Here is a 25,809-nt window from a genome sequence, read left to right on the forward strand (position 1 = left end):
TTGGAAATGTCATGTTTTTGTTTCTTCCAACTTTCAACACTTTTTAAACTCAATCCGTCCTTCTCAACTCTTGATGATGTCCTGTTTGGGGACCAGCCGGAGATTATTTCTGTACCTTCAGTTCCCCTTGGTGTAAGAAATGCCGGCCCAAACTTATGTTTTAATTTGCTTACTCTGCCCTTATGTTCCTGCATAGAGTTTGCAGTTTTTCCAGTCATTGCATTTCGTGTGTTCAATCTTTCTATTTCTGCATTGGCTTTTTTAAGTTTTTGTTCTAATTTTAGAACTGCTTGCTGGTGCTCATCCTCTTTTCGACGTAATTCAACTGCTTGTCTAACATTAACGTTTTTAGTTGCCTGACTTATTCCTAGTTTTACTTTAAATTGATGTATCTGGGCATCAAAGTTGGCTTTGTCTTGCCGTAAAGCTATATTCTGTCTCTCGAACTTTTCTCTGTTTGCTCTCTCATTCTGTAATGTAAATTAAATCATGTTTTTCAACTTTGATAAGAATCAAGAATCAGAACTATTAAATTACATTTAGCGACTATCAATATACTACTGCTCGTAAGGTAATGCGGCTGGTTTTATACACCGTTTTAACTCACTAGGAGATAAGTCAAATTAAAAAAAATCACAATGGTTTGTTAACTGTTTTAGGTGCTTAACATCAGGTTGAAGACATTCGACGAATTGTTGTTTCAACTATTCTTTTTAGCAGCACATAGTCATCTTTTCAAATCAGTGCTCACTGATCAAGTAACACTACACTCATTGCTAAGTATTTGTTTGTTCCAGGAACGGATTCGAGAGAGTGTCTATAAACTCATAACGTCCTACACAACCGAACTAAAATAGATTCTTTATGAAATAAATTATCGTTTCATTGGAACTAAAGGAAATACGGTTAACGACGGAACTAGTTTTATGCCGGTATTTTTGTTTTCGTAAAGAAATCTTTAGATATAGATTAACTACATGTAAATGGCGTTTTTATCGATATAGATACCTGAATGCTCAATTCCGCCATTTCTAGTGCATTTTGCAAATTTGCGATTTCCAAGCGACATCTATGAATTTCTCCGGCCATCATTCTGTTTTCTTCCTCTTTCCGTTCTATAACTTGTAAATCCTCTTCTCTTAAATTCTAGAATGATAACAATATGTATTGTAAAAGATACAATTGTATATGTTAACAATTCAACTAATTTTGCAATAAGAAGGGAAGACAGTCATGTTTACAATTAGTCATGTAGCAAATGTATAGTAAATAAAAGGTCTGTATTGCATTTTTTTTACTTTTAAATTTAAATAACTTATATTGCAAAAATATCGTTTTCGGTGTTAAAGTAACATTATTTTCATCTTGAATAATCACATTCTTTCTAGTGTCATAATCACATTTCCAGTGTTTCAATCGTGCTTTGTCATGTTAAAATTTTCATATCATAGCGCATTAACTAAATTTTATAGAATTATCATCACATTTCATAAACTAGTATCCTATTGATATACATATTTTCTGGTGCAACACCAACCTCTAGTCTTTCAATCTTTGTTTTTAGTTTCTTTGACACTTTCTTGTCTGAATCGAGCCTTCTTTGGACCTGTAACACATATTAAAGTAAAAGAGAAACTGTGAAAAATAGTCCATTATGTAAGACAATAAGGTGGGGCTCTGGGAAAAATCAGTTCTTAAAGAAGTAACTTGAGAAAAATAACGTTTAGCATGTTTACTGTTAAACATGCGTCTCTAAAATTTGCACAATAGATTATTATTATTCATTCAAGCGGCCACACAGGAGGTGATCTTTATATTGCACGATGAATAGTTCTTTTATTACGTTTGGAAATGACATTTCAATTTTACGATAAAATGTTTTTATTATGAATTATACAAAAAACGTTTAAAAGAACATTATGTAATTGCTATAAAGAACCTCTTCGCTGCCATCTGGGTTATCAGGATGTTTTAATTTCTCCCTTTCAGTATTTGCTGCTATCAGTCGTTCCTCCAACCTAAAATATAGTTTCAAAAACTCATATAAAACTTATTCAAATATTCGATTTTTGCTAGTTTAGAAGAATAATTGCACGTAAATAATAATTAATTTGCAGATTCTAGAATGATAACATATATCTTTAAGAAATGTATTTTCAAATTAAGGCACTTCTTTTTGAAGTGTTGTCGATAACCGAAGCACTGTTTGGCCACCGACTTCTGTTTGTTATAGAAAATAGAAATATTATAAGAATGTGTAGCAGTTAAAACAAAATAAAAAGAAAAGAGGAAAACACCGATAATCTATTCAACTTATTACATGAAAACTGAAAACAGACATGACATACCTTGCAATTTGAATTTGATTTTCTTGATGGTTCTTTCTTAATTCTTCCGTCTCATGTCTACCTACATTGTAGTTAGCATTTGCAACACCCAGTTTCACCCTAAGACTGCTTAGTTTATTTCTTAGCTCTTTGTTGTCTTTTTCTGACGTTTTTAACTTCCGGTCTACAATTCTACGACCTTCAAGTTCATTTTTGAGCTCTCTTTTCGCATTTTCAGCATCGGTTCTAGCTATTTTAAGTTTCTCTTCCAGCTTATTGACCTGAATGAAACATTCAAGAGTATGAAAAAAGATATTTTTCAATTACCATTCTGATTAATTCATCGTATTATTACTATAATGCAAATCATTATGGTTGTATGCTCGAACATATCTTCAGTAAAATAAAATCGAGAAGAAATAATTTACTTTGGTCTTGTCAAATGTAAGTGCAATAGGTTTTGTTTAAGAATCTTTATCATGTAAAGAATAAGTTGCAAAATCACTATTGAGAAAGATTATACAAAATGTTCCAATGATATATGTAAGCAATTACATGCTGTGTCCCCGGGTACCTATATACGGCGGGACATACATGTATATTTGCTAAATGTTATTGTTTTGTTTTTTCCTTCATTACAGGAGAACAACTTTAGCTAACTTCTTACTATATATTTAAATTTGATTACGTCCCTTTCTCTTTCCTCGTCCCGTTCATCTATGCGGCGATTCTTTATAAGATATTGATCCCTTTCACTTATTTGCCTAGTAGATAAATAATGCATCTTAAAGCAACTGCATAAACTATTATAATTTCGTTTTAAAATCAATGGCATGGCGCTTTTCTTTTTCTGTTTGCATAAATCAAAGAATAAAACACCATATATTCATTTTTTTAGCATATTGACTTGCATACATGACTAGAATAATTCAGTGAATTACTGAATTCAAAGTTTATAGGTCACCTTTTTGTAGATAATACCCTTAAAGGACATGCTAGGTGAACTGTCCGCACTCTCGGTGCCTGAAAGGGCGGATGAACCCTCATTAAGCCCCTAATACATACACACATATTGTCAAGCATGTGTAATATTTATAGAAGTTATATAACACTCCATTATCGTAAAATTACCACTAGAGCCAACAATGGATGTTTTTTATTATTATTACTACAACAGAATTCAAGAGCATAAAGGTGAGAAGAGATTGTTTAGAAATTGGAATAATTTTTATGTTTTTGGGTTTTTTTTCTATTTCTTTAGGCAATCAAAAATCTGCAAGCCGAAATCCATGGGAAAAATATGAGATTGGCAAAAGTATTTTCAAAAGTTTCACTTATAAATAAATGTATAATAACTTAATCTAAAAGGTAAAAAAAATAAATTACATGAACTCTAATGAATGTATCAACTTTGTACATAAAAGCAATAAATAAATAAATAAATAAATAAAAAATAAATAAATAAATAAATAAATAAATAAATATTTAAATAATATACCTATACGCCGCCTCAAGATCGGACATTTTATTAGCTAGTGCATTATTTCCTTTCTTATTTTGAGTTCCCATAATTCTCCTGTCAAAATGACATGTATCTGTTGTAGACTAAAGTAGATCTATCGTCCCGACTGTTTCGTTATATGCTGACTGTGCCTGTGTTGAAATAAGATGGAGATTCAAACATGTGTAAAACACTGTACATAATTTCAGATGTACATAGCACTTATTTCTAGGGGTGTCAAGGTTAAAGAAAATGCTAACGACGTAATAATCGTGTTAAACATTTAACCGACCGTACCAATAAAATCCTTAGATTTTCAACATTAACTTTGTTTCTTTATGACAATATATGCCATTTTGTTCGTATTTTGTTGTACTCAAAATAATAACAATACATTTCTGAATATGGAGTTACTATTTTCCGCTAGGGTCGTACTGTATTCAATCAGATCGGAAAAAAATACATTGTTGAGTACAACTAAAACTCAAACAATTGTCATTTCTTGTTATAAAAAACCAAGGCAATATTCAGAATCAATTTCAAAATATTTTCGCCCCTTTATGAAATACCAACCTCGGTTACCAGTAATTGAATTTTCTGGGGTTTTTTTTGTTGTTTTTTTTTGCTAAAAAACGACCGAACCCGTTTAAACGTATAAACGTGACACCTCTAGTTGGGTTTGCGTCGTTGATGTCACATGTCGACTACAGCTTTACTGGTGGAGGAAGACCTCATATGCCCCCTCTGCATTTTTTTTCAGGATCAACGGGCACCTGAGTAGAACCACCGACGTTAGCCACCTGGATGGCTTTTTAACATGAAATGATCCAAATTAAGTTAAAAAAACCGAAATAAACATGTCAGAGGCACATCATTCATTACGAACATGCATGTGTATAATAGGCCTGTGTTGGTTTACCTACCATTTATTAGTTTTATTAATATGTTATTAATACTATTTATTACTATATCACAACTGAAATATCTAATTGCCTTTTAATTTCAAAATAGTTTTAAGGACTATCGATGTATTTTGTTATCAACGTAGTACTTTGAATAAAATCCTACCTTATATTTAAAGCACCAAAGAAATATTCCTCTCTTTTCTCGACATAACTTCAAATCGTTACATCGATATCCAAAGCATTTTGTCTGCCATTTTGGATTATTAAAAACACATGATCAAATTTACACAACTTTTAAAAGTCTTCAATTGTCTGAGAGGGCATTATTTTAATGCGTTGGCGTGCATTGAGGCGTTCTTAAAATTCTTTTGTTTAAACTAAAGAAGTGAACTCTTTATCTGTATATAACAGTCCGACCATATTTTCCTATATCATTTTAAACCTTTTTGATTTTACTATTTAATGTACTAAATACAAATTTGTGTTACGGGTACGGAATCCTTTACATGCCACTAAAATTCTTACTTACTAATTCATTCAAATGTCCTAGATTAAAAACTTACGTGTGCGTGCGTGCGCATTTTCAAGTCAATGAATAAATCTCCTTTTAAGAATAATGCACTTTTGAGTCTTTAACTTTTACCTGGTCACAAATATTTTATATATCAACAAATTATTCAACATGAACGCACGTGCACGGAAGAATACAACATAATTGAGAATATCGTATAAACATGAAAGCCATATTCATATTTCGTCGGACCTCAAGCTAGTGGAAGCACAGAAGCTTTCAGTAAGATAGCTCAGACGTGTGTTTCTGTTTCATGTAGTACCGTCAGGATGGATAGTCACAGAAAATGTTAGTTATATATGTTACATGACATATATTCTATGTTGTACCAAACTATTTGACGATAACTATAAGTATTGATAAAAGGTGTTGATATATTAATGTTTTCATCATACTTTGATATCTTCATTTTGTACGACAAATCTATTATAATTTCAAGTTATCAAGTGAAGAAAAAAAGGTAGCAACTTGATGGCCGATTTCAACACCTTCGTGACAATGTACATTCCCACTAATCTTTGGTCTTACAAATGAGACGGAGTTAGGAATTAACAATGTGAAGCAACCTTTATATTCAACCGATCGACAACGTGTGATTTCTTACTTCTCCGACCGACGTGAACGTTTGTGCTCCAATCGATGTTAACCATAGTAATACACGTAGTTACTGTTGATTATGAATAAATACAACTACATTTAGTTTAATTTATTCTGTCGGATTACAGACAAATATATTATAGTATCAGTGTTGAATATTTCATTTAGATAAGTTTATGAATATATAACTTTTTCGGATACTTATCGATCACCCATCGTATTATTCATTCTTTTATGATCATGTATAGCAATAAGAAAAATTGACAATATATTCTCACAAAGAAGAGTTATACTTTTAAATTTAGCCTTATCCTTACAGTTCATGAAATATTTCAGTTTTAAAAGCATTTGTATGTAAATAATATTGCTTAAAATTTTCTGATCTCTTTAAAAGTCAAAATAAAGTTTTTACCACAATGAATACATATTCTACACATAGTATTATCCGGCGTTAGTGGTTCTAGATTGCTGTGATGATGACAGAGACCCATTACAATTAGGTTATAATTTGTTTGGTATATTGATATTTAGGTAAATAAGGGCAAATACATTACAATGAAGTTACTGTCCATTGGTTTAAACGTATTTATTCAATAAAACATTTAACAAGTGAAAAATATTTACAAAGTACATTTTGGGATTATGCAGAAAGCTATAAAGCTTATGAGTGTCCTCTTCCAGTTAAAATAATTTACATTAACACAGTTCATGGCATTATCATACACAACGGTTAGTTGAAGTATTCAAATAGTCAATTCTTTTAAAATGCAACATATAAGAGCAAACAGTATAAAGGAAAAAAGAGAAAAAATGACTGAAAAATAAAGCAACCCTGTACAAGAAGACAAAGTGCTATTTTAGTATTTTTTTCGTTTCAGAATCTAACAAAAAGAAGCAAAATAATATCTTATTTGATTGCTTATAGTTGTATATTAGCAGATACACAAAATAGATATACACTGAATATTTAAAGAAAAAAGTATTAGAAAAAGGAAGGAGGAAATGGATGAACACTGATGGAACAATATTGAGGAACTAATATGCATAGTCTAATAAATAACCAATATGTTTAGACATCTATGATCTTAATTACACTGAAATCGTTTTGTATCTCGGATATTTTTTTAAACTGATTTGAAGATTGATACATTAGAATCATAAGGTAAAGTGGTGGAACCGGAGAGAATGACATTGATGGAAGGATTACAAAATTGAGAAATAGTCCTTCAGACCGAAGGTTAGTATATTTAGGGCATTCAAGAAAGTAGTGATAAGCATTTTCTCTCGCACCCCATTCACACAAGGGAGAGTCGGTAATGTTCTTATCAAATAAGTCAGCAGAAAGTGGGCTGCAATTAGTACGTTATCTTGTATGAAAAATTTGTAATTTACGCTCACCGCAAAGAAAATGGGCAGGTATACGTAGTTTGGCATATCAATATTTAGAACTCGCTTAAATGATGTTAACGTAGTAGCAGTTTGTGTTTAAAGTGTAGTGGGATGAGAGTTGAAATCCATAATAACAGAAGGTAAGAATGATTTAAAGTAAAATTCTGTATTTGTACGGATATATTGTGTGTCGTCCACGTTCCGAAGAGGGTAACGATGCTCACTGCCAATTAACGGAGGGACAAGATCAGAAAGTTAATGTGGTTCAAAAAAAGAAATAATAAGTTTGTGTTTGTCTTTTTTTCTAGGGATTCCCAGCCAATTTCATTCATGAGTTTCTGAACGCCGGTAATACGTTGTTAGATTTGCAATACCAAGATTTGCGACGGTTTTCTACGAGTACAAGATGATCTGGTAAAAAAAATCATTGTTCCAACTTACATTCTTTTTTAAAAAAATAATGAAGCAAATTAATCGTTCAGGAGGAGTCTTCTATAATATAAAATTCATGCAAAAACAAGTCTAATATTATGTGACAGATTATGACAGATAAAAATACACAGAAAGTCACATGTTGTCTTAAGTGTTTTTGACATAGTTTATTATTAGTATGAAGCACAATGGCACAGCTTGAATAGTTACAATATTGAAAACGGTAGTTATGTAGACTACTTAAAACTAAATTATACATTTTAACAGAACATATGTAGGAAGCTTAAATGATTTTGGCAACATGTGATTAATGGTTAATGAGGATCACAGCGCTATAAAAATTACATGCAATAACTACTTCCGTTTTCTTTTCTTTTAAAATGTTCGTTTTGTATTTCATTGAATAACATCCATGTGTATTGTTACGTAATACGATTCAGTATGAATAAAAATATGATTGAAATTCAAATAAAAAAGGACTGTTTTAACTAGTTAGATATAATCAAAGTTTTGTGTCATTTTACAAATTGTGCAAATAGTGGCGACGGTGTGCGGAGTGGGGGATGGGGTTGGGCGCAGTTAAACTAAAAAAGTGTTTTGTGTATAAGAGAACAAATACAAATGCACGGACACATTCCCTTGAAAATATTAAATTGGCCTATTTGTTGGTCAAAGCTACGCCGGGAAATATGGCATGATAAATAAGGACAAACCAGATTGTTCAATAAATTTCATTTCAACTTATTGTTTGGGATTAAAACAGCAGATTTATGTGATAAATGGCTTTTAAAGGACTCCGAACATTTTAACCAGTACGCATAAATTATATACCATGCTTGGTGTTTTCATGATAATGCTTGGAAATCTGTCGCACCATGTATACATATTAGAATATATATATAAATACGTTTTGTAAGATGCATATAAGATAGCTACATTATGTTTCATTATGTAAATTTTACTTTTTTTAAATACGAAGTAAATTAATATCTTGATCAATGCTAATTTTTTAAGAGTTTTATTACAAAACATTGTTACAAAATTCTGCACCCTTTATCCTCGAAGAGGACGCCTCTTTGAAGAAAGAGAAAAAGAAATGAAAAAAAAAAAGAAAAATAACTGAGCTATATTGACAAAGATCAACAAAGAAACACCTCGCTCCACACTATTTTTGTTGTTAATTTTCAAGACAAAACCGACCAGTTCAATATTTCAATTCTTAATGGTAGCTTGTCATGTGTCTTACATAAAGAGTTAATGAAATCACATCACGATACATTTCCTCTCAATTTAGCTTTCGGTGGAGGAACGAACGATGTTGAATTTTTCCTGTCTCCCTTACTTATGTTTTGTTGCTGCCTTGGAACGACTATTAATTTGTCCTTTTGCGAGGTTGAACCTTTGTTCTTTTGTGGAAATGACGCATTGCTTGATCTGTCTGTGTCACCGCCTTTTGTCCTTGATTTATCCGACTCTGACAGTCGTGATCGATTTGACAAAGCTCCTTTTTCTGGTTGGGTTTTGGGCACTTTTGACCCGAACTTAACTGGGCCAAGTCCGCTTTGCGCCATGCTAATTGAATCACTATCTTTTAGGTTTCTTTTTGTATATTTATTTATGGACATCGCCGTTTTGCTCATTTTATTTTGATTCTTCAGAATGTCTAATTCCCCATTGACCTCTTTTAGTTTCCTTTCATATTGGTTAAGTTGTCTTGCTAAGTCCTTTTCTCTTGTCTTCATATCTCCAAGCACTTTAAAATTTACATTTTTACCCGATGTTTTAACACCAAGTCTAATTCTCGCTTCTTTAAGTCTCTGTTCATAAGTTTTCTTATCTGTTTTTAGGAGTTTATAGCCTCGGATCATTTCTTCCTTAAGCTTCTTTTCTTCTTCCTCTTCGTGTAAAACTTCTTCCCTTTCTTCTTCACATATCTTAAGCATTTCCTTCGCCTTTGCTAATTCCTTTTCTAATGCTTTTATTTCGGCGTCTTTGGCTTTAGCTGTTTCAGTATCTTCTTCAAGACTGTTTCGTTCACTTTCAGCTTCAACTTTCAACTTTTTAATTTCCTTTTTATCGTTAAGAATATGTTTACGAATGCTCATGTTGCTCTCTGGATTTGCCGGATCTCTCATCTTATCCAATTCGGAATTTAAGGCGGATAATCTTTCCTCTAAACGAGCAACAAGAACTTGCGATTCATTTAGATTTGTACTCATTGTTTCTTTTTCATCATTACTTTTGCCCAGACTTGTATTTGACAAACCGAGCTTTACTTTCAATGAATCTATCTTCTGACGAAGGGCATCGAGGTCTTTTTTCGCTTCTTGTATTTTCTTCTCTAAACCTTTGTTGATGGTTTTCACTTTCCCAATATCGTGCTTTGCACCTTCTAACTCTACGAGAGATGATTTTATTTTATCATCTAGGTTTGACATATTCTGGCTCATATTTTCAGGCTTGTCTATATCGGAATAATTTGGTGGTGGCTCCATCTTTTGATCGATAATGTCAGGATAACGTGACACTTGCGTCATGATTGCATGGGTCAGATATATGAGCTTCACTTTCTCAAGAAGTTCTAGATGCATGCATTATGTCCTCAATATCTTCAACTTTCTTACTGAAGAATAAAAACTAGCTCTTGTCATTTTAAGAGTAGAAAAAAATTAAGTAAAGTTGCCAGGTTAATTATCAGTACAATAGCCTATATATGATGTCGTCTTGACAATTTTATTGCAAGAAAACATGATATAAAGTCGTGACAAGTTTCAGTCTAAAAACCAATATATAGAGTTTGCAAGTTATAAGTATAAAAGCAAATACATGAAGCATATTCGTAAACGTCAATATAAAATGTCGTCGTGTCAATTAATTAGTGTTATATATGAAGTCTTTTTGTAAAAGCCAATATTTGAAGTCGTCATGTCAATTATCCGTGTGAAAAGCAATATAAGAAATGTCGTCGTGTCCATTTTCAGAGCTTAAAACTGATTATATGAAGTCGTTGATACAGTGTAAAAGACAATATATAAAGTTGTCGTGTCTATAATTAGTGTAAAATCCAATATATGAAATCTTTGTGTAAAAGTCAATTTTACATCAATTATTAGTGCAAAAACAATATACATGTATAAAGTCTGCAAGTTATAATTCTTCAAGTGTCAGAAAGACAATAATGTGTAATAACCAATATATAAACATAATAAAGTTTTCTGATTTTTTAGTGTAAACGTTTATATAAAACCGCCGTTTAAAAAGATTATACACAGCTGACGATGTAACGCAAGTCCAAAAAGACGTAAAATCTCACAAATCAACTAATATTTTGTAAAACTCAGTAGTGACAAAAATATAATTAATGTACAATACTCACCAATATTGCATGTATATCTTTATTAAATTATATAATTTCGATCAACAATATTTATCTGAGTCAAATATAATAATACAATATCAATCTAAATCCAATATAATATATCTTTTAAAATATTTTATGATTGAATACCTCTCATATCATATTTCATTACAGCACTAGTCCATATCTGCTTTCTTTGTTCTAAATAATTGAATCAAAACACAATCGTTCACTGGATTTAAAGAAAAATAAAGGGTAGCTTTAAATTTTTACATTGTCCTATCTGAATAGAAAGTTTCTATACATGTAAATTATTTTGCGTTTTCTTTTTTTTTCAATTTGCAGAATGAGGTAGATATGTGTTATCTTGTTTGTTTAGTATGTATTCAAGTTATATTGTAAAAACATTTTTGATGCATTTATTCGTACTGGAACTTTTCTTGTGAAGGTAAAACATTCATTTTATGCTCGTGAAATTCCGGCAATTTTCGCCACTTTGCGCTTTTTGTAAAATAGAACAAACTTTATCAGAACTATTAAAAACCTTTTTCATTTTAAGCTTTTTTTTAGTTCCGAAATGAGTAGAAATTGAACAATCTTGTAACTGCTATTGGTCGATGGACAACTTTATGAAATAAAAGTAATGAAACAGATTACTATTAATTTTCTTATATTTTGTGTGGTGTTTTTAAAGTGCTTCATGATATATTATGTATTGATTCATTTAAATATATTTTTGTGAACAATCAGGTCAATATCAAAATTTTAATGATGCAATATGACCCTACATGGGAGAACAGAACTTTTGAGAAAACGAAAATAGAGAGTGGGAAGGAAAACTCGGTGGTACAGAACAAATCTGTGTCTACGTACGACAGCTATCAGACAGGTGAATCTAAGCGTTCAACTGAGGAGGAGGAACTACGATCACTTTCAACCACGCCCAGATATTCGCACGAGGACCTAGGTAAATATTAATGTCAATTAACTAAATTAATTAATCAATTGAGACGATCTCTTAAAAACAGCATTTGAACAAACCTAAAGCTAATGAACATAATTCTAGTCCGAATAAAACAACTCTGTTTCAAATGTGTTATTTTTTAAGAACATCTTGCGTAGGAGCTTTCCTCACCTTTTCAAAATGCTTTTCGAAACTTTTTGCACATCCCTGATAATCAAATCTATTTTGAAAGTAAAACTTAACTAAATCTTTTCTATAAAAGAAACCACTTTATATAAAGAAAGATGGGTGAAAATTTGGATCAACTTCTTATACAGATTTTTGAAACGTATTAAACAGACAGACATTTAAACTTTCAGGGCGTATTGTATCCCCGCCACACTCCTCCGATTTCTCAACTGGCGAAGCAGATGATAATTTTGACGACACACTTTCTGCACAACAAGTACTTCTAAAATCTAGAACAACGCAGCTAACCAATCGACAAACACTTCCGGTTTCTGACAAAGTGTCTGTTAACTCGTATAGATCACAGAATACTCAGAACTCTTCTGTTATTTCGGAGAAAGGATATACAAAACCAATCGAGGCACCCTATAAGAAAAGATATGTTTACTACGAGAAAGGTAGCCCAAGATTATTGCAAGAATCCCGTATAAATAACGAAGAATTCCACAATTTGGATAAATCACCAAGAACGAAGTACCAAACGATTTCCACAAAAACAGCTCCACAACTACAATCTTCAAAGGTAAGTTTTTAGGAAATTTGTAAATAAATCTAAAAGATGTTCAAAAATATTTGATTAAATATTACCCTGAGTTTACAATTTTGAGCAAAATATCATCATGGGACATTTCTTGATGATGGTGTTGATGTAGTGGTGAATAAACAGGGGTAGTGGATCAGTGCCATTATTTAATTCCTTATTCAATTTATACAATTTCCGTTTAGTACATGGAATCGAATTCTACTTTGATTCAAATTAATTCCTAGCTTTCCTCAGCGTCGTTCTGAAATAAATATGTTCCACATGGTTCCAGGGGTTGTTCGCGCAAAGTGAGTTTTACCATCAACCTCCCATTCTTGCAAATGAAAACGTTTATTGTTTTGCACATATTGTTACATATCTGCATTTCAATACCGTTAAAAATAAAATAAACGAATTCAACACTTAACTGCCCAAATGACATTCAGATGATTACTGAAAATAAAGGCATCAAGAACAACGAACCGTAATGAATCGGTAAATATTGACAATGTTATAAAGCCAAAGCTGCTCTTTTGACAGTTTTCATAAAACGTATTTTAGTACTTTTTGTCATGTAGGAAGAGGTTTTCGACTGTTGTTCTATTATCATTAAATATCAACATGATGGTTCTCATACATGCTCACTGGGTTACGTAATATTTAACTTAGGTGACAGATCCCAAAAGCGCTCAAATGTGTTTCAGTCAAGTAAACCATAAATTTATTGTAAATAATAGAACTGTTATGATTAGCAAAGAAATCATCTTATACCTATGGGTATCATATCATTAATAGCTGTACAGTAAAACAACCCGCAACCCTTCCACATTTACTCAGCACGTTGGGAAACGACGAAAATTCAAGTATCATTCGTTGAATTTTGTAATTTTTTCAGGCAAGTAAAGAATACCACAATAAGCCTAACAGTAGCGACCACAGCTTCCAAAAGAGCGTAACCGGAAATGAGAGAAATTCTGTCTCGATAAAGAGCAATACCAACCGTAATCCTTCCTCGGTGATTTCTGGAAAAACCCGAAACACTGCATCAAACAATAGACTTTCTGTCTCGGTAAAATCCGGAAATAAACGGTTTCCTACTTCAGTAAGGACAGACTATTCTCTACTTCGGGCCGCTGACTTTATTCAATTAACCCCTAGTGTAAATATAAGTGATATTCTGATGGATACTGAGAAAGCACAAAGAGATCTGATCAATGAGAATGAACGAAGGTATGACTGTAATATTAACTGTACTATGGAAGCACACAGAGAACAGGTGACGGCCATGAGCTTCTTTTGTTGTTGTTGTTGTTTTTCACGTTTGTTATTATGAAGTGGCTTAATTTAAAGTTTTTTCTTCCTGTTTAATTGCTCATGGGCTTCATTGACACGAGCTAAATTTAATCTTAAAGAGATTATAAAACAACCACGTATCTTTTGGGCATCCGTAAATAACACAAAATGTTATGCTTTCACGTCATTTCTTTATGAAGGTCTATCTATCTTTCTTAAAGCCACTATTTGAGTATCCTTTTTTGTCTGCAAAATGTAGAAGAGTGCAAACATATATGTGTAAATTGTGTTTTCATTCTGCAAAGGTAATGAATGTAAAACCTGAATAGTCGTGTGTTTAATTTGATGACATACATGGAAAGACATAACATGTTGCAAAAAAGACATTGAAAAATTCTAGACAGGGACTGTGACAACGAGGGACTTTAAGTATAAGATATACAATGTATTAATACTCATATATTCATTATGCAGTTTTATTAACTTTAAGTTGTTCCGTTTGCTTCATTTGTTAATTACAGGGAATCGCTGGAAAAAGAGTTACAATCAATTGAAGAAGAGCGAAAAGAACTGAACACAAAGCTTGCAACTCTCAGAGTTAAACTAGGTATTTATAAATAAGTAAATTAGCTTTTTAAAAGGATCGATTATAACTCCTGTTAATATTTTTCAAAAGCTAAAAAGAAACGTTACTTTATGTAAAGTGTTATTTCATATTAGTGCAAATAACAAATGCCATATGACTGACTTTGACAAAACACAAGCTAAAGGTTTTACATTCCAAAGAGATCAAGGACTTTCCAAGCCCTGATTTGTAATTATGAATCTGCACGATCAAATGAATGTATAAAACCCTTTTATATATATATATATATATAAAAACAAGTCATGCCTGAAAATGCTATTGTTTTCTCCTAAACCATAATCTGTCTTCGTTTGGAAAACAGCGATAAAGTTCACGAATAACTATTCTTTGACAATCATTTATTGCACCATGATAAAAAAAAACTTTTTGCGATTACATCTAGCGTTACGGAAATTAACGAAATTTTCGAAAAACGATCTTGTTTCTATTATATGCATATTATCTAAATTATTATACATAATAATTTTTGTTTGTGTTTTAGGTGTTGCAAACTCTAATTACAACGTTAGTAAGAATGAATGTGATGCAATGAGGAAAAAATTTCAAGAAACGCAGATACAAAAGGTGGTTAAAGTAAAATATACATGTCCTTTAAATTATTCTTTTTATAAACAATATACGGGTAAATATATATTTTGCCATTTTGAGAATTTAATCCAATATCGTGAATTATTCAATACGTAATTTTCAGTTTTTATTTTCATGTAATGTTTTTTCTGTTAAATGAAAATTGAAATCAAAGTATAGATAGAGAAACCGAATATTGAGCGCATGTCTATTCTGTTTGTCACAAAAGGCACGACTTGAAGAACGCATAGGAACATGTAGCAAAGATTTGGAGAAATTGAAAGATCCCAACAATCCAGACAGTAATGTGAATCTAAAGAAAGTAGTCCTTAATGATAGGTGTGTATAGTTTTTGAGATTTGAAAAAGACGTAATGGTGATGAAGGCATTGTCCTTGGTTTTAAGATTACTTATGTGGGTTTGGATAAAACGGAGGTCAATTATATTTAAATTAGTACATTGTTTTTTAGTAATAGGGTCTCTACTACTTTACTGTCATTCAGTATAACCCTAATTCTTCATAAAGAGAGAGAGAGTTTTCAAATAACAACATATATCGATGGTATTATTCAAATGGTAGATTTACTACGATTATTTAAAGTCTGAAGTGCATCATGCATGTGCCAGTTGAGATATACAACAGACAAACATGATTGTAAAATGCTTTTCAGAACTTTAAACTGTCAACCTCTCCTTTTCAATTTGTTCAGCAAAATGTACATACATGAAATATGAAGGTTAAATTGTGTTTTGAATAATTGCAATCATTTTTTCCAATAAATAATGGAATTGTTTCTGTCGGAGATTTAAATATCAAGAAGTTGAAGTTTAAAAAGATCTTCGGAGTCAATGATTTCATTACATTAAGTGTTGATGAGTGAATTTTGAGTGTCTGAGAGATGTTGCGCATAACGTTATCTTTCATGATTATACTCAATAAAACAACGTCTGCAATTTCCACCTTTTTGTTTTCGGTGCTCTAGAAGGACCTCTCCTGTTTCTGGTTTTTACATTAGGTGCAAAGGCTAGTCCTTATATCATTTGTTTTTTCAAATGGAAACGCATTTAACCAAAAGCAGTTTATTTGCAGAAAGGAAATACGTCGTTTGCGGACGGAACTTGAAGGGGTCAGATCTGAGAGGTCAGAGGTTCAGAAGCAGATTCAGGACAAGGATGAAAAAATCAAAAAGCTCAATGTTTCTATAGGAGAGGGTATGATATTTTTTATAATTTAATATGCTTAAATTATTATACAGTGTATGTGAATGATGTGTTTATTTCACTACGTGTGTATCTCCGTACATGAAATAATGCACGGATGCGATATTTAGGATCTTCCAGCATCGTTTCTAAAATAGTAGTGACGTTTACTTAAAAGCCCAAAAAGAGCTTCACTTGTTCGTGTTTCTGTCAGTATGAACGTTGTGTTTTTTCCAGCCAAAGAGCAACTTGAGGAAGTTAACCACGATTTTGAAGTAGCTAAAATAGCTGTGGAAGCAGAACGGAAGAAGCGTGAAGAAGTTGAAGAAATGTATAGCGAACTATTAAAAGACAAACATGAGTTTGACGAGAAAATGGCGGAAATAAACGAGATGTTAGAAGTGGCTATAAGCGGTACCAGCGGTATACAGAAACATACGGAACAGTACCGGGAAAAGGAACAGTCATTAGTTAGCAGAGTAAGTTGTTACCAGACATGGCACTGGGGCTATTCTCCTCAATTTTGTTTAAGAACAGTAGTCAACTTTATTCCAATCACTTATCTTTGCCACTTTGAACTCGAATCGATTTGTTCTAATTTGTGTCATTTCTTTGAAGATAGAAGAGGTAGAAAAGAAGCTTAGAGACACCCTCACATCTATAGAACAGTTTAAAAACAAAGATATGCCATTAAGAACAGCGACCTCCATAAAACATCACCAATACAGGATGACGGCGTCTGGGTGGGTGACGGATACGACACCACACGTGATTGTCACGACAAACGCTAACGGAAGTATCGCAGCATCAGGTTGATGTCTGGTTTAATTTCATTATTCTTCCCTGCTATTAGTTTATAATGAAGATTCCATGATTAAAGTGTTGAGTTTTCAATTATTTATTTTTTCTCGTAGAACACATGGAACGTTTCTAGCTTAAGTGCTATGGTTTTGTGCTTAAATATAAAGTATTTCTTTATGTTAAGACTTGTACCGTTGGCCTTTTCTGACTTCAATATGTAATGTGTGATAAATAAGATGTAGTTTCATATACACTTCATGATTAACATTAAAACTTGTGTCTCACTAAATAAAACTTTTTGTATTTATATTTGATATCTGATTCTAATAGCTCTTTGTTTTTAAAAGACCACGTTATCAAAGTCACATCCTAACTGTATGTTCACATGTATTTCAGGATATCTAGGTAAATCAGTTGTTTCTACAAACCCCGCGAAATCGTTGCCCGGTTCTAAAGGAGTGTCAAAAACAACACCCAGAAGCACAGGCGGTTCTTTACCGTCGAAAAGATAAACTTTCACAGCGTTGTTTACCTTTACATACCTTGTGCAAATTGCTTTATATGTTGTAAAATGTTGCCACGTGCTTTATCTCAGTGTTGTTATACATTTTTTGGGGTTCTCCGGGATCAATCAATGATTCAAATACTTTTGGTGTTTACAAATATATTATTGACGCCTGAACAAGAACTTGAAATAATTCTTTCATTACTTTCTTTAAAAGCAGTCTGATGCTTATAAAAAGTATATAAACGAAATATCCGGTATATTGTATTAGTAAAAAAGCATTCCATCCCAAGTATAAAATGATGTTTAAATTATGTTTCGTGTTTTAATTCGGATTTTAACTCACAATAAAAACGTTGAGGCTTTCAGTTGATCAGATATAGTACGGCATTTGATGGTGAAGAACATTAACAACTTATAAATTTTAGTTCATTCTAGGTACACAGTTTTAATGGAATAATGATTTTCATCAAAATGAATAACCAATAAATCCAGCTTTGTCAGTCTCATATAACATTAATCTTGTACATGACAAACTGTACACACCAGAGTAAGTCCACCAAGTTATACCCCTGACGAGTAAGCAACCAGAAATTGATGGCAAATATGAATGATTTTAGGCATATTGCGAACATTTTGGTATTTGATGTGTTGTTGAAGAAGCCAGTTGTTATTTCAATATATTTTATCTCGATTGTATAGCTGGTTTTCACAACTCAATATAAATATACAAATCCGAAGTGAAAATAAATATCCCATGACTGTCGGAGTGAAAGTCTGAGAAGTGGGCGCAGCCGGAGTATAAATCTACACCTTCAATTAACGTGGCATTTTTTTGTTCCCTTAAATACCTTATAAAGTAGTTGGTTTCTTTTTCCGATTGCTTTTTTTCAAATTAACGAACTAGAAACATTTTTGCCTTAGAGCTTTAGAGCAAGCAACTAAACATGACTTTTTTGTAAAGTGTTATGTAATTGACCAATAGTGATATTCATTTTACATGTTTTTTCTAGAATGTAGAATGTATGAAAGCTTTCTGAAGGAACCAATATACAAATTGTACTATTTTAATTATGGTTATCATTCAACAAGACAATCGTAAGAGATATGTGCATACCCAAGTATGTTTTTGATACATATACTTAATTATTGTATGAATACAACAGACAGTGCAGTGTATTACCACCAATATAGTGTCAATAACTTCTAGCCGAAATCGAAGCCCAAGAAAAAAGATTTTGGTTTTTGCAAATATGTCACACGTCTGGCAAAAGTGACTTCAGTGTATGTCTAGTAATGGTATGAACGTTATTAAAAACGGTAATTAAAATAGTTGAACATTTTTGTTCTTTTCTTAAAGGATGTGAATTTTAAACCCGTTGAATATTTTCAAAACAGAATAATAGTGTACAAAAATGGGAAAAGGCAGTCAAGATCGATAATTCAGATATTGAATACATCAAATAGACGATATTGACGTCATAGTTAAATGACAAATATGCTGGTTAGATTCAGAAAAGTGATAATTAATACCTGTTAACAATCGAGCTTAAATATATGGAAACTAGCTTTCGTTGTGGTTTTTTGCCTTATTATAACAGTCACTTTTATAACTGTCATAGAAAACACATATTTTCTGACCCATTTTGTTAGTGGGCATGATATATTCCCCAGTGGTTGCTTATAACTGAACAATTAATTGGTTGTCTTGGTGAAGAAATCCCATGGCATTTGGTTTGATATTTGATTTCTCGTCGATAAGTACGTTGACAGTACAGTATCTTTGTTTTCAGCCGAGAATTAAACATGTAATTATTATAGTAATCACGCTTTGTAAACATTTAACACGTTCAATTTTATGGCAATGTATGTACCTTAGTTTGCAAGGGATCATCAACCTTTCTATTCGGAATGGATTTTTATCCAATTTCAATAGTACGAACTTAATCACTTAATGCTTAGTATTAATGTAATAGCAATAAGTTATTATTTTTTGTATTTATTTGTTTAACATTTTACCTTTGAATTACTTTTGCAAATATATAACGTGTTATATTTAAAAATAATCTTAAACTATTATACTAGACGTATTTGTGGAGTACAAAACTATAATAGTTATTCTTTCGGAGAAATGTACATTATGCCAAAATAGTAACTCCAGACTACAAAATGATTACCTTAAAATGAAACAGCTCAGTTAGCATTTTAACGTTTAAACAAAAGGAAAATAAAAATCTGTATATTGTTTTTATTCTGAATTTATTCTTTAGAAAACTCTCAGAACATGTTGACAGGTAACAACAATGGTAAATGTGAAAACTACATAAGAACGAATAATCGTTATAAAAATTACCTCTTAGATTAAATAATAACAAAACTACATTGTCTTGTGATTCGATTAATTTTATCTTGTTAAATGTGTGTAAACGTGCGTTTGTTGTTATAAACTATATGCATTTCTTATAACAAGCAATCTGCATTATAAGTCTACAACTGTTGTAATAACATTGTTTTTGTGTCGCTGCTTAATTATTTGTTGTGACCTTTAATTTCCTGTTTTGTTCGAGTTAATACACAAATATATGCATAGTGTGGTATTCAAGTGCTAATAATAAAGAAAGGCAAATGATAACTTTGTCAAAACATATACATCAAATTATGTACATTCTATATAAACAAATTATCTCCATTAAAACAATAAATAATTAGCGTACTTAAGATTTAGATCATAATGAATGTTTCCATTTGTACTTTTATTTTAATATATTAGATACACGAAACGAAGGCATTTATTACAAGGTTAGATTTTTAAGGTTGTACTTCATGACGATTACACATAATGATCATTTAATCCAAATTGAAGCAGAATGATTTCACTTTAAATTAACCACAAGTCTTACTCGTAACATGTTACTATAAAAGAAATAACATTATAAAAACATATACATGGCTCCAATCTTTGAGGAACTTGTAAGTCAAAACATTTGGCAAATATTTCATTACACTTGAAACAGAAAATGTTATACATAGCTCTAAGCAGTTTGCCTTCTATTATGGTATCCTATAGTTCAGGACAGTTTTTATATTTTAGGCTTTTAAAAAATATTCTGTATTAGTTTTGTATGGCACGCTGCCATACAAAACCGTACAAAAATAAATATTAATTTACAGAAAAATTGGTATCAATAAACCCTCTTCAAAAAAAGCACATTATAAACATTACCATAAGTTTAAATCTATTCAAATTAAATAAATTGATAAACAAATAACAAATTTTAACATGTTAGAATATATAAACATAAAATCAATTATTCAACAATAAAGACAAATGCACATATAACAGGTTGACTTGTTTATCAAAATAACTATTCAACAAATATAAAGTGACAGTACAAATCCTGAAAATTTACTTCTTTTTCTCTATAAATGCATTTAACAAGTCTATTGGTAGAGGGAAAATGATGGTTGAATTTTTCTCCGCGGAGATTGAACTCAGTGTCTGAAGATATCGAAGCTGTAAGGCAGCTGAAGACTTTGCCATAACATCAGCAGCTTCCTTCAGTGCATGGGAAGCCTTCTGTTCTCCTTCCGCTGCTATCACCTAAATGTAAAAATTGGTAGTGTTTGTCCGTGCCTTGGTATAATTTTGCACGCGTTTTGACGAAGATCAGGTTATCTGTTATAGCTTGATATGTCTCTTATATAGTTACTGTTATGCATTTCGAAGATATGTACAATTCCTTTGATTGTGAAGCACACAAACAGACAGAATAATTTGGTGATGCATAAAAACTCATATAAAGAATCTTTACCTCGTTGAACACTTGTAGAACTCAATTAACATTGCAAAACATTTTCATTTTCTATGACTGATTTGATTGAAAATAAATGAAAGGCACAATGAGTCTCAAAAAGTATACATTTCGTCCTCTTTAAAGATGGCAATATGTTCTTTAATAATGGGCATGCTAAATGAATTTCAATTGAAGAAAGAAGCATTGGATGTGAAATAATTTGTCATAAATGTAGCAAAAATGTAAACAACACGGAATTTTGACTTCCACACAAAATACCAAATTATTATAACTGCACTAAATGCAAAAATGTAAAAGAGGCAAAAGATGGTTAGGCTTTATGGCCAATAAGTAACTTTTTGGAAACTGCAAGATGACATAGAAAATAAAAAGAATTGGGGAAATAATAAAGATATCTTTTTTGGACCCATTCGACCTTTAAAAATATGGTGCAACAAACCTTAGCTCTAGCTTCACGTGAAGCTTCTGCCTCTGCAGCCATTGCTCTCTGTAACTGTACTGGTAGTCTCACATCCTTACTGTGTTATACAAAACAACTATTATCTATCATTTCATGAAAGCTAATATGAAATAAGTTAAAATATCAAGCTTTATGCCAAACATAATTGTATACAATTGTATGCAATATTAATATTATCAGTAATCCTGTAACTGATTTTGAAATGTATATACATGTATGTAGATCTATTAGAAATATTAATGTAACCATAATACCATTTCCGGGTAAAAAAATGTGTTACTGAATCTAAAATCAAAAATATGTGTGATTCTATTGGAAACAATAATGAGAAATTATGAACATAAAACTGGTTGTAATGTTATTATAAATACTCTTATAAATAAATAAATAAACTGTTATAAAGACATAACATATACAACCGATATCTAAATATATAATTCACCACAAGAATCACTCGTGAAATAGGATGTCACAAGTGAAAACAAATGCTTCAAGGGGGAAGTGGGTTATACTGCTTGAAAGCACAACCACCAATATTTGACCTCTCATATTTGACCTCTCAAAAATAAATTTAGAAAATCTAAATATATAATTCACCACAAGAATCACTCGTGAAATAGGATGTCACAAGTGAGAACAAATGCTTCAAGGGGGAAGTGGGTTATACTGCTTTAAAACACAACCACCAATAATTGACCTCTCAACAATAAATTTAGAATAACACCTATTATCCCAAAAACTTTAACTATTATTTTCTATGGAATAAAATGTTTAAATCATCGTTCGCTGTTATAAATTTCTTTTCTTTCGAAAGTAAGCTGTACAATCATTACGACACCAATTATAATTTCGTCACTAAAAATAATTCAAATATTCTGCCACCAATATAAGATTGTTTATGAAAACAATGTCATTCCTATGAAAAATCCTTTCCCAAAAAGTATTCTTAAAACTATCACATTCACACGAAAATCGTATAATAGAGGGGGTGTGGATTTACCTATTGTAAAAAGGTTTAAATGTTTTGTTATTTAAGCCTTTTCTCCTTCTTGGAGCAGAATACATCACCTGCTTTTGCAGAGCAATGCTCCTAGATGAAAGGACAATTATACATTATTCAATATTAGCTAGTGAGAGATCATGAAAATCATCATTATTTGACGATTACATCAAAAGTTAACTTTTTCAATTTAAAATCTCAACAAAAAACATCTTGAGTGTTTACTATCTTCCCAATGCTTGTTGATAGAATTATCAAAGCAAAATTTCACATGTCTGTCAAATGTTTCAAGATGTTAGCATCTCAAAAATAAATAATTGATCAATATTTCTAAAAAAATAGATTTTTTTTCGACAGTACATATATCAGAACAGAATAAGAAATAAATCAAAGGTCATCTTGTGAAAAGTTATGCGTCTGATTGATGTTTTAACACCAGAAACAAATGCTTTAGGTATTCTCGCTAATTGCATCTATCATAAATACCAAAGCTATTATCAATAATTGAATATTTGTTTTTGGACAGATTGTTTAATTACGACATTACCAGTAAGCTTATAATAAAACATAGAGGGTTTCTTATAAAATTCTACAAAAATTGCGACACATTTATTAAATAAAAACATTTAATAATGTGTTTTTGCATGATTTTAACATTGCACACAACATATCTTTCATGATATTTTTGCATTATTCTTAATTTTATAAATGTTATTTTGTCATTTGCTAATCTATTTTATTTCACGTTTAACTAGTGTAAGAATTTCGTATTGATCAGAAATATATGAACATGCATACAAATGTCATATATATGTACATACTAGTAAATATCTTTAATTGAATTTGAAATACAATAAGATACTCGACCTTAATAATTTCTTAATAAATTCAACATATTGAACTGTAGCTCAGTCAGACACTTGAATGTACAGAATGACATGTTCTAGTGGTGCAAGTCATTATTGTCAGTCACATTTCGAAGCATATCAAATTGATTTCTAGATAAAAACAACAACAACTTACATTTCTACTCGCTCTACTTTGATACCCCAGCTATCAGTAGCTTCGTCTAGTGTTGACTTAAATAATACAAACAACTTTACTGACTGGGCAAAAGTAGTTATAAGCTTATCAAATCTCTAGGGGAAATCATAACTACCTTTATAAAATAAAGAAAACTTCAAATTATTACCAAGCAATACATTTTTTTTTCCAAATTTAAAAGAGATAGTAACATCCAAATAATAAATTTTCCGATTATTTAGATAATTTGTTTTACAACATAGTTATTGTATGATTCACACAATTACATAAAATTTGTAAAATCCACCATGATGACATAATTATGTTACAAGATGCTAAACAATATAGTTAGTTTTTAGAATAACTTATTAAAGTTATGTTTTGAAACTGCATCATATTTGTTCAAAATAACATTAAGTTATTGCAATCAGATCATAAGTGTAGTCAGACAACTTTGAAACTGTCTCAAGTCAAATTCAAAACACTTCAGGATGAAACCCGGCCTGAATTTCATATTTATTTAAACCTTTATTAATTAAACGTTGTTTATTATAAAACTTAAGTCTGAGTTAAAATTGAAAAAACCTAACACCTTATATCTTCAACTGATTGTAGGCGTATCAGCTTAGAGTCTGAGATTTCGGCCAATCAGATCAACTCTAAAATCGTGTGAATCCTACAAGAGTTGAAACTGCATTTGCATATGGTTATCTTCATTAAAACTGAAACTGGCGAAGTCTTTTTAAAATGTGGTGAAACTGTACAAAGATTGCACTGGGTTTTGAAATATTGACACGTTTTTTTTCCAAAGCAATGTTTTAAAAAGAATCATACCTGCATGCCTTGACTAATACTCTCTCTGTCTGACAATATTTCTGACATGTTCTTAGTGCCTAGGATGTTTCTCAATGTAGTCTGTGCAAGAAGTCTTGTAGAATGGTGAGCATTTTCAACGTTAGCAACAGAAATAGTAGGGTTTGACACACGATAATATACCACGGCATCTACCGAGACTGTCACACTGTCCTTTGTTAAAACCTGAAAAATTATGTATATAGCCTTATGTTCGGTAATAAAACAACATATAATCAATCAATCAATCAATCAGTCAAGTTAATGACGATAAATGAGATTTTGTATCAGGCATATTTAACTAATAATATTATTATTTGTACTTTATACATTGCAACAATTCTGATCTATATCTTTTCCAGCAAAATGTCTTGGAACCAATCATAAACGACTAGAATTTACGTCAAGTAGATAATGAATAATTAGACGAATTGAAAAATATAAAGTAATAATGAAAATTATATAAACTTGAACGTTTAATCTCTTTCCATTTTATACCATGACCCACTTTTTCTTATTTTGGGTTATCATGTGTTTTTTGCTTTTTAGATAGTTTCAAAACTGACTACCATATACTACAGCTCATTTAAACACATCGAAATGACTTAACAAAATAAAAGAATAATTACAATAGATATCAAAATATTTCTGATTAAAATCATTAACTTTTTGTTTCAAAGGCTTCTTAAAAAAGTATTTTATTCCGATTACCAAACCAGCAACAAGTTTATACGATTCAAAATTAAGGATAGGCATATGTCAAGAAAGCGTACCAAAGGTTACATGAATGAACACTGCAAAATATTATGATAGCATTATAAATGCTACAGAAATAAACACAAATCGATATTT

At 31.2% G+C, this 25,809-nt stretch overlaps 4 protein-coding genes across 6 annotated transcripts in view; 1 reads left to right on the forward strand and 3 right to left on the reverse strand.

Annotated features, from left to right (window-relative positions):
- Positions 1-31: 31 nt before the first annotated feature.
- On the reverse strand, positions 32-3,896 carry LOC132753138 (tropomyosin beta chain-like; the record flags this gene model as incomplete). The annotated part of the gene is made up of 7 exons (XM_060743583.1): positions 3,826-3,896; positions 3,016-3,091; positions 2,349-2,608; positions 1,940-2,018; positions 1,538-1,606; positions 1,009-1,146; positions 32-470 (listed from the first exon to the last, which is right to left on the reverse strand). Coding segments are annotated over exons 1-7 (1,132 nt in total), but the record flags the coding sequence as incomplete, so codon positions are not given.
- Positions 3,897-6,472: 2,576 nt separating this feature from the next.
- Positions 6,473-11,216, reverse strand: LOC132753095 (trichohyalin-like). Its single transcript, XM_060743519.1, has 2 exons — positions 11,099-11,216; positions 6,473-10,345 (listed from the first exon to the last, which is right to left on the reverse strand). Exon 2 carries the CDS (start codon positions 10,311-10,313, stop codon positions 8,991-8,993), a length of 1,323 nt encoding a protein of 440 aa, XP_060599502.1. The 5' UTR covers positions 10,314-10,345; positions 11,099-11,216; the 3' UTR covers positions 6,473-8,990.
- Positions 11,217-11,349: 133 nt separating this feature from the next.
- Positions 11,350-17,891, forward strand: LOC132753105 (centrosomal protein of 112 kDa-like). Of its 2 annotated transcripts, none has more exons than XM_060743538.1 (11): positions 11,350-11,431; positions 11,831-12,047; positions 12,404-12,795; positions 13,691-14,025; positions 14,610-14,695; positions 15,216-15,298; positions 15,531-15,640; positions 16,392-16,513; positions 16,739-16,980; positions 17,120-17,312; positions 17,699-17,891. In XM_060743538.1, the coding sequence occupies exons 2-11, from the start codon at positions 11,849-11,851 to the stop codon at positions 17,812-17,814; spliced, it is 1,878 nt and encodes a 625-aa protein (XP_060599521.1). In that variant the 5' UTR covers positions 11,350-11,431; positions 11,831-11,848; the 3' UTR covers positions 17,815-17,891. The 2 variants fall into 2 exon arrangements, with proteins under 2 accessions (XP_060599521.1, XP_060599513.1); XM_060743530.1 differs by having other exon boundaries at positions 11,364-11,528.
- Positions 17,892-20,143: 2,252 nt separating this feature from the next.
- Positions 20,144-25,809, reverse strand: part of LOC132753120 (band 7 protein AGAP004871-like) — a 37,881-nt gene continuing 32,215 nt past the window's right edge. For both annotated transcript variants that reach the window (XM_060743556.1, XM_060743547.1), the window contains exons 7-10: positions 24,940-25,143; positions 24,106-24,161; positions 22,062-22,140; positions 20,144-21,408 (exon numbers count right to left, since the gene is read on the reverse strand). In XM_060743556.1, coding sequence (XP_060599539.1) covers positions 21,214-21,408; positions 22,062-22,140; positions 24,106-24,161; positions 24,940-25,143 — 534 coding nt within the window. In that variant the 3' untranslated portion in view covers positions 20,144-21,213. The remainder of the gene's footprint in view (positions 21,409-22,061; positions 22,141-24,105; positions 24,162-24,939; positions 25,144-25,809) is intronic.

Source organism: Ruditapes philippinarum, unplaced genomic scaffold (assembly GCF_026571515.1).
Source record: "Ruditapes philippinarum isolate M1 unplaced genomic scaffold, ASM2657151v2 ctg2267_1_1_1_1, whole genome shotgun sequence".
NCBI classification, from domain to species: domain Eukaryota; kingdom Metazoa; phylum Mollusca; class Bivalvia; order Venerida; family Veneridae; genus Ruditapes; species Ruditapes philippinarum.